Consider the following 9760-nt stretch of genomic DNA (forward strand, 5'->3'; position numbering starts at 1 on the left):
CCATCTCTCAGTACTGAAAACTAACCCTATTATGCCTCTAGCATAATAGGCAAGCATGTTATATATCCCCAGCATCTTGTCTATTTTAAAGTTTTCATCTTATTTTATTTTATTACAGGGTCTTTCTAAATTTCCTGGATGCCTTCAAACTAATGCTACTTCTTCAAAGCAGCTGGGATTACCGGTGTGCATCCATTCAGTTTCAATGTATTAATAATAGTTTTGTAATCAGTATATAAGGCCACAGTATCCAGAGAGAACACATGATCCAACCCCAGCACCTAGAGGCAGGAGAATTAGAAGCACAAGGTCATCCTGTTCTACACAGAGTTCAAGGCCAGTGTATGCTACAAGAGATCATCTCAGAGAGAGAGAGAGAGAGAGAGAGAGAGAGAGAGAGAGAGAGAGAGAGAGAAGTTAGCTAGTTAAAGTTAAGGTATCTGGAAGAGAATTACTATCATGCTTATTTTTAAGCAGCAGAATAAAACAATTCATATTGAGCCAGGTGTGGTGGTGCATACTTTTAGTTCCAGCACTCAAGAGACAGAGGCAGGTAGATAGAGATCAAGACCAGTCTGGACTATGTATCAGGTTACAGGACAGCCGGGGGTTACATAGAGATCCTGTTTCAAACGAAACAAAATAACCCCCTCCAAATCCCAAAAGACAATTTGTTGTGATATTTTGACTGCAGAGGGCAGAGCTAACCAATAGCTAACCAAAATTAAATACAGAGATTTTAGAGGACTGAGGACAGATAGGAGACAGGAAGTAATAAGGTGGGGCCGAGAGAGGATCTCAGCCCTTTTTGATGGAGGAACAGAAGAGATAGGAGGTCACTGGTGGCTTGTCCACAGCTACTCTGATCATTCAGGTTCTTATCCCGACAAAGAATAATTAGACAAATGCATCATCAATTCATATTGTAAAGTATTTCATCTATATCCAGCACAAATAAGATCCCTCCACCAAACAAATCCCTATTTTTACTGATGTACTTTAAGGAACACTATGCATTTTTCTCATGTGAAATCTCAAGAGCTATCATCTGCTCCACTTCTCAAGTAAAAACAAGTTTAGAAAAAGCTAGATTTACGGGATTAACACAGTTCTGCATCTCTGATTCTATTAACCCTACACTGAATTTACCTTATCAGCTCGGTGGTACCCAAGGCTAAGTGTTTTACCACTACATTCCCAGCCTGTTGTTTTGTTGTTCTGCTTTGTTGTGTTTAGAGAAGGTCTCCTTATGTAGCTGTGACTGGTATGTAACTTTCCATCCTCCTGCCTCTGCTTCCTGAAAGCTGAGATAACCTGTACGTGCCACAATGTCATGATTTATTTTATACCTATTATTATTACACTAGATATCTCAGTGGTTAAGAGCACTAGCTACTCTTCTAGAGGACCCATGTTCAATTCCCAGGACCCACATGGTAGTTCACAGCTCTCTATAACTCCACTTCTAAGGTATCTGATAACTCTCTTCCGGCCTTATCTTCTTCTGGCCATGTACATGGTACACACATACAGGCAGCCAAAACGCCCATACACATAGAATAATTTAAAAAGAGAGAGACCCTGTCCCAAAACAAACAAAAAATCAGTAGTGGCCAGGGCAGCGGTAGCACATACCTTTAATCCCAGCATTTGGGAGGCAGAGCCAGGCAGATCTTTGTGAGTTTGGGGCCGGCCTGGTCAACATATCGAGTTCCAGGGCTACACAGAGGAACTCTATCTCAAAAACATACAAAAACTTGCTAGAGCTGCTGTGGAATAATCCTTCAGTACACTGTGAATATGTATTAGTCTCATTGGTTAATAAAAAACTGACAGGCCAGTAGCCAGGCAGGAAATATAGGCAGGACAGCCAGACACAAAGGTCTCTGGGAAGAGGAAGGGCAGAGTCAGAAGAGATGCCTTCCTGCCAGCCAGCCAGATGCAGAGAAAGCTGGACGTGTAGAAAACAAGGTGACAGGCTGGAGAGATGGCTCAGAGGTTAAGAGCACTGGCTGCTCTTCCAGAGGTCCTGAGTTCAATCCCCAGCAACCACATGGTGGCTCACAACCATCTGTAAAAAGATCTGGTGCCCTCTTCTGGCCTGCAGGCAGAACACTGAATACATAATAAATAAATCTTAAAAAAAAAAAAAAAAAGAAAAGAAAAGAAAAAAAGAAAATGAGGTGACAAGCCATGAGCCATGTGGTGAAGCATTGATAAGAAATATGGTGTAAGTGTAAGAGTTAGCTAATAACAAGTCTTAGCTATCAGTCAAACATTAATAAGTAAATATTAAGCCTCTGAGTGGTTATTTGGGAACTAGCGGACAGGAGAGAAATGTCCAACTACATAGGGTAAAATAATATTTCAAGCAGTAAAACACTGAGACTCTATTTGAGTCATTCCCTTAACCAGATATAAGCAAATTCGACTACTGAAGCAGGATCAAAGTTCCCTATACTAAATGTAGATAAACCTCAAAACATCTAGGATACAAGTTGCAGGGTTCCATGCAGGTGACATGGTCTCCAATACTAATATAGCTAGAAAGGTCATCTCTAAACAAGATAAATTTATCCTCTGCAAAATTAACACGACTTCTTAAATGCCTCAACACAGGAATGCTTCTCTTCATATACACATTTACTGAAGTTTAGCAACCACTGAAATAGAGCGTATATTAAAAGGTAAATTCTCCTACCGTGATTTTCATTAGAGTCTCACTATGTAGCTCTGGCTGGCCTGAAACTCACATGATCACAGGAACTCATAGAGAACTGCCTGCTGGAATTAAAGGCATGCTACCACAACTGGCAACAGTTCAGTAGTTCAGCAGGAAGAGCACTTACTGCTCTTGCAGAGAACCTGGGTTCTATTCCTAGCATTCACGCAGCAATGAACAACCATCTGTAACTCCAGTTCTAGGGAACCAGATATCCTGTTCTGCCTTTCATCCAGACACCAAGCATGCATGTGAAGCAAAACGTTCACACACATAATAAAAAAGAATAAATAACTATGACTCTCAAAAGCTTTTTAAGCCTAGTAGTGGTGGTCCATCCCTTTAATCTCAGCACTTGGGAGGCAGAGGCAGGCAGATTTCTGTGGGTTTCAGGCCAGCCTGGTCTATAGAGCAAGTTCTAGGACAGCCAAGGCTACCAAAGAAACCTTGTCTTGAAAAACAAAATAAAACAAACAACAAAAACAGAAAAACAGGAGTTCAAGACCAGCCTTATCTATGTGAGGCCGGCCTCAATTAAAAGAAAGAGCAAGATCCTCTGGTATCCACATTTACATAAACATCCTAAAGAGAAAATAATTGTTTGGCAGACCAAACCATTTATTTTAAGACAAGGTCTCACTGTGTAGCCCTGGCTAGCCTGGAACTCACCATTTAGGTCTGCCTCTGCAAAGTTAGAATTAAAGGTGTATATCACCACACATAACTCAAACAACTTACAAGTTTACATGGTTTCACTATACTCTGTACAGGTTTAATACATGTATCACTGGCTGGAGATATGGCTCAATCATTGAAAGCAATAGCTGCTCTTTCCAGAGGACCTGAGTTTGGTTCCCCAGCACCTGCATTAGAAAGCTCACAACCACCATAACTTCAGTTCCAAGGGATCTGATGCCCTAAGCTGGACTCTGCAGATGGCACTTGCACACATGTGGTATACACATACACACTTATAATGTATTTTAAATATATATATATGGATCGGAAATACCTTGAATTAGGAAGTTTGCATAATTAGGCTTCTGTTTTGCCTGCCACTAATTGTATAATCCAAGATAAGTCACTTGATTGCTTACTGAAATAACCCTAAAATACTGAGTTAACTTACATGAAACCAAAGTATCATTTTTGTTTAATTGGGTTTTGTTTTTGGTACTGGGAATTGAATCAAGAACCTCTTACACCCATACATTCTATCCAAACATTCACTCTACCTAGTACTGAGCTACTACTTCCATGCTTATTGGGTTGATTTTTTATTGTGTAAATGTATATATGAGTTATGCAGATGTCAGCAGACCATTTGTGAACTGAATTGGTTCTTTTATTCTACCATGTGGGTCTTGGTGGTAAAAGTTAGGTTTTCTACAAATGTTTTTTAAAAAAACAAAACAAAAAACCCTAGGGGGCTGGAGAGATGCTCAGCACTCAAGGGCGCTTGTTGCTCTTGCATAAGTTCATATACCCTAGCACACACATGGCAGCTCACGACAATTCTAACTACAGTTCAAAGGATCCAATACTCTCTTCTGGCTTCTGCAAGCACCAGACACACATGTGGTACATATAAATGGATGCAGGCAAAACACACACACACAAAATAAATCTTAACCTGGGCAGTGGTGGCGCATGCCTTTAACCCCAGCACTGGGAGGCAGAGGCAGGTGAATCTCTGTGAGTTCGAGGCCAGCCTGGTCTACAGAGTGAGATCCAGGAAAGGCGCAAAGCTACACAGAGAAACCCTGTCTCGAAAAACCCAAATAAATAAATAAATCTTAAACAAACAAACAAACAAACAAACAAAAGGCTGGGGAGTAGGGAAATTTTAAAAGAGTTTGCCTTGCTCTACTAAACAAACAAATGTAAAAAAAAAAATTAAAAACATGGGGTAGGGGTCAGGCTGGGAAGATGGCTCATTTATAAGAGTGCTTCAAAGCTCTGTAGGCATGAGGACTTGAATTTGAATCCCATCACCTACGTAAAAAGCCAGTCAGGCTGGGTGGTAGTGGTGCACGCTTTTATTGTTTTTTGTTTTTTTCTATTTTTTTCCAGACAGGGTTTCTCTGTGTAGCTTTGCACCTTTCCTGGAGCTCACTCTGTAGACCAGGCTGGCCTCGAACTCACAGAGACCTGCCTGGCTCTGCCTCCTGAGTGCTAGGATTAAAGAAGTAGAGTGAAAGGGTTGGGGATTTAGCTCAGTGGTAGAGCGCTCAACTAGCAAGCACAAGGCCCTGGGTTCGACCCTCAGCTCAAAAAAAAAAAAAGTAGAGTGAGATCCAGGGCAGGCACCAAAACTACACAGAGAAACCTCGTCTCAAAAAACAAACAAACAAAAAACAAAAAAGGCAGCCAGGGCTGCAATATGTAGCCTTGGCTGTCCTGGAACTTGATCTATAGACCAGGTTGGCTTCAAACTCACATAGATTCACATGCCTCTGTCTTTGAGTTCTGGGATTAAAGGTGTGAGCCACTACCACCCGGCCTATTTCTCAATTATCAATGAATTTTAAAAAGTTCCAAGAACATTTTAATAAACAAGATTTGATAAAGATTATCTGTATTTGGTTTCCTAAGGCTCTAATTTTAGTATTAAAATAATACACTTTAATATACACTATGAATACTCCCCAAAACATAAAAGAAGTCACTATCCAGGCCAGCAGTGGTGGTGTACACCTTAATTTCAATGCTGGGAAGGCAGAGGTCAGCCTGGTCAACATAGTGAATTTCCGAACAGCCAGGTGGACAGTGAGAAACCCTCTCTCTAAACTAAAGAACGGGGGCTGGGGAGATGCTCAGCAGTTAAGATCACTTGTGCTTGCAGAGGACCTGGTCTAGACTCCCTGCAGCCACAGGGAGGCTCACAAGTGTCCCTAACTCCAGTTCCCAGGGATCCAACACCCTGTGCAGGTGGTGCACAGACATACATGTGAGCAACACACTTCATATACACAAAATAAAAACATCTTTGAAAATAGAGGAAAAACCATACGAACAAACAAAAACAACAAACATTAACCTTGTGGAGTTGGGACTTGGGGTGGGTACATGGGGTTCTGGAAATTTTATGTCTAATACCAACTGGGGAAGCAGACCCACTTGATGTAATTCATACACCTAAGGCTGGAAAAGGAACTTCCGGACGGCTTAAAGGCCAAACACGATTCTCTCCTCTAACCAAGTTCTTATTGAAAGATGGTTAATAGAACTTAGTATGACAAGTACCAAATTAGTCTGTTAGGTCTTAGGTATGCTTTCAAAGTACCTCAAAAACAAAAAATAAACAAAACCTTCAAAAGATAAATTACTAGCTCCTTGGAAACCGCAGAACCTCTTCTATTTCACGAATATCCAGATTTCAGTTGATAAAGCAAGACCTGGTGGAGTCAACTCTGCTTTCTCCCATCCACGTCCACATTCAGTTCTCCTCTCTCGTAACAGGTGAGTACATAAAGATAACGCCTCCGAAGGCACCTACCACGTCCCCAAGTACAGCCCACCCGTCCTATCCCACCCAAGAACTCCGAGCACAATATGCCACACGCATGTCACGCCACCCGGACAGTAGTAGGTTCCTGGAAGTCAGAAACCCTGCGTCGGTCACTCCGTTTCTCAATGTTCTATACACACCTGTCCAGCTACCAATGACACACGTACGCGCTACCCCAGCACAGACGCTTCGGGACACCTGGGTCCTACAAACGCGCGTCCCAAGTCACTCCTTTCCGTGGTACCTACACTTCCCCTTTACGATTTAAAAAAAAAAAAAAAAAAGGCTGAAAGAGACGCGGTGGTGACCGGCGGCGAGAAGCTGCCGACAGGCCCAGCCTTGCGGACCCGGAGCTCGCAGGGAGCCGGCAGGACCGCAGGGCGGAAGGCCCAGGCGACAGCCCCCAGCCCGGGTGGGTCCGAGTGTCGGGCGGACGCGGCGCTGCTGCCGGCGGAGGCCTGGTGGGCGCGGCAGCTCGCCCGAGTCCCCCCCCGGAGGCCGCGCCGAGCCCCGGCCGCCAGCGGGGATCCGGGCGCGGCTCCTGCGGTCGGGCCCGGCCGGCGAGGCCAGGGCGAGAGGACCCGGCTCGGCGCTTACCATGGTGAGGCCGCAGGTGGGGCGCACCGCGCTCTGGCTCCGCTGGGGCTCGGGCTGCGGCCCAGGGAAGCGGAGCTCGGGCCGCTCCGGACCTGCTGCCCCTGACAGGAGCCTCCGCCGCTTCGCCTCTTGCCAAGATGGCGGCCCCAAGCCACGTCTCCAACCGGAAACGGCGCGGGTCAAAGGGCGGGGGGCGGGGCCGGCAGGCACCTCCTGGGTACCACCAGTACGCTTAGTCCTCCGTTAGCCCAGGACTTGCAGGGAGTTTGGCTGCAGTCATGAAGGATCATCATCCTTTTGTCCTGTCTTTGTGTTCACCTGCGTTTACTTGATGTCGCTTCTTACAGTTCATAAAACCATTCAATGGAATATATAAAATAATCCGTGTGCGTGAGGGACTAGTATCCAGAATACATAAAGAATGTTTAGAACACTGTAATAAAGCCGGCATGGTGGCTCCTCACCTGTAATCCCAGCTCTCGGGAGTCTGAGGAGGAAGATCAAAAGTTGAAGTCCAGGCGCCTAAGCTCCAGTATCGAGTTAAAGGTCAACTTGGTATACATTGGGAGACACCCCTCCCCCCCCAAAAAAAAATCAAAATAAAACTATCTAGGGACAGTGAGATGGATCAATCCTTAAGCCTAACAACCTGAGGTCCATCTCTAGGACCTACATGCATGGTGGAAAGTTGTCCTCCAACCCCCGAAGATGTGTGGTAGTGTGCCTGCACTTGTACTGTCAGAACACACACACACACACACACACACACACACATAAACAACAATAATAAAGGGTTTTTTTTCTTTTTTGGGGGGGGCGGCGTGCAGACAAGGTTTCTCTGTGTGGCCCTGGTTGTTCTGAAACTCGATTTGTAGACCAGGCTGGCCTCTAACTCAGAGATCCACTTGCCTCTGCCTCCTGAGTGCAGGGATTAAAGGCATGTGCCACCCCCAGCCAGCAAACAGTAACTTTTTTACAGTAAAAAAAGAAAAAAAGTAATAAAATACTGACATATGCTACAACCCCATCAATCTTGAAAACGGGTAGAAAATGTCAGATTGAAAGGTCACTAGATGCAGTGTCCAAACCAGCCAAATCCATAAAAGTAGAAAGTATCTAATCAGTTTTGTGGAGTCCCAGAAGACTAGGAAAAGACCGCTAGTGCATGAGAAGCTTATATTTAGAGTATAATTATTCTGGAATTAGACAGAAGCAAATATCCTAAAAGCCACTGAACTGTACGCTTTATTTTAAAAAATAATTATGATATATGTGTGTGTGTGTGTGTGTGTGTGTGTGTGTTTTGTTTTGTTTTTTGAGATGACATGTCTGTGTTACAGCTCTAGCTGTCCTGGAACTTATTTTGTAGACCAGGGAGATCTGCCTGCCTTTGCCTCCCAAAGGTTGGGATTAAAGGCATGTGCCACCACCACTCAGCTTTATTTTGTTTTTAGGTGATGTGTATGTGTGTCTGTCTACAAGTATGTGCCTATGAATGCAGGGCTGCCTGATATGGGTGCTGGGAATTGAACTGGGGTCCTCTGGAAGATTTATTTATTTATTATGTATACAGTGTTCTGCCTGCATGTATGTCTGCAGGCCAGAAGAGGACACCAAATCATTACAGATGGTTGTGAGCCACCATGTGGTTGCTGGGAATTGAACTCAGGACCTCTGGAAGAGCAGTCAGTGCTCTTAACCTCTGAGCCATCTCTGCAACACATACTCTTAACTGCTGAGCCATTTCTCTAGTTCTGAATTGTATACTTCGAAAGGTGAGTTTTGTGTTAGGGTCCTGAGAGATGGCCCGGCAGTTAAGATCCGGTATTGCTCTTGCAGAAGGCCGATTTTGCAGATTTGGTTGCCCCACCCACCAGCCTCAAAAGGGAAAGAAAAGAAAATGTATGTTCACAAGTATCCTTGGTAAGGAGAGCCTTAGAGGCCCTATAACACGAGTTAAAGCAGAACAGGAGTCAGACTGCCCCGTGTCTGACCCTTCCAGTACCTACCTACGAGTGGCAGGTTAAGTCACTGCACCTCTCCGTCAGTTACTACTCTTTGAACTGGTGGCAACACTGTAAATTAAACTATGTCTTCTGCCATAGTAATTTCTCAACAATATGTATTCATCAGTATGGACAATAAACATGTCACAAAAATAAAACAGAAAATTGCAATTCCAGGTTTTTTGTTTGTTTGTTTGTTTTGAGACAGTCTTACTTCGTATACCTGGCTGACCTAGATAGAACTCACTATGTAGATGAGGCTGGCCTCAAACTCACAGAAATATATTTGCCGGCCTTTGCATCCTCAGTGTTAAGATTACAGGCAATCCCATTTTTAACTTGAAGTAGCAAAAGAGGTATGTGCTAAAAAATAGTAGCCAAAAAAATAGAATCAACCTGTGTCCATTAACTGAATGAATGGATGAAGTAAAATATTACATGTACACACACACACACACACACACACACACACACACACACAAATTGAGATGAATAATCTACAACAAACAACATGCACAGAACTAGAGAATAGTCTGTGGAAAAAAAATTTTTTTGAGATAGGCTTTCTCTGTGTAATCCTGACTATCCTGGAACTCACTCTATAAGTCAGGCTGGTCTTGAACTCAGAGATCCACCTTCTCTGCCTCCTGAGTTCTGGGATTAAAGGTGTGCACCACCACCTCCGGAACATTCTATGAAATTTAAAAAAAAAAAAAAAGTCAAACACAAAGCCAGGTATGATGACACATACCTGTGATCTCAGCACTTGGGAGGTGGAGGCAGGAGAATCAAGAGTTTAAAGTCTGAGCTGGAGAGATGGCTCAGCAGTTTAAGAGAACGGGCTTCTCTTTCCGAGGACTGGGATTCAGTTCCAAGCAACCACATGGCAGTTCACAACCTTCTGTAATTCTAGTTCCAAAAGCA

At 43.8% G+C, this 9760-nt stretch overlaps 1 protein-coding gene across 1 annotated transcript in view; it reads right to left on the reverse strand.

The window, feature by feature from the left end:
* Arcn1 (archain 1) overlaps window positions 1-6988 on the reverse strand; it is a 29997-nt gene extending 23009 nt beyond the window's left edge. Inside the window, exon 1 of the mRNA XM_036193298.1 lies at window positions 6831-6988. Coding sequence (XP_036049191.1) covers window positions 6831-6833 — 3 coding nt within the window. The 5' untranslated portion in view covers window positions 6834-6988. The remainder of the gene's footprint in view (window positions 1-6830) is intronic.
* Between the last annotated feature and the right edge of the window lie 2772 nt (window positions 6989-9760).

This window comes from Onychomys torridus, chromosome 7 (assembly GCF_903995425.1).
Source record: "Onychomys torridus chromosome 7, mOncTor1.1, whole genome shotgun sequence".
Taxonomy (NCBI): domain Eukaryota; kingdom Metazoa; phylum Chordata; class Mammalia; order Rodentia; family Cricetidae; genus Onychomys; species Onychomys torridus.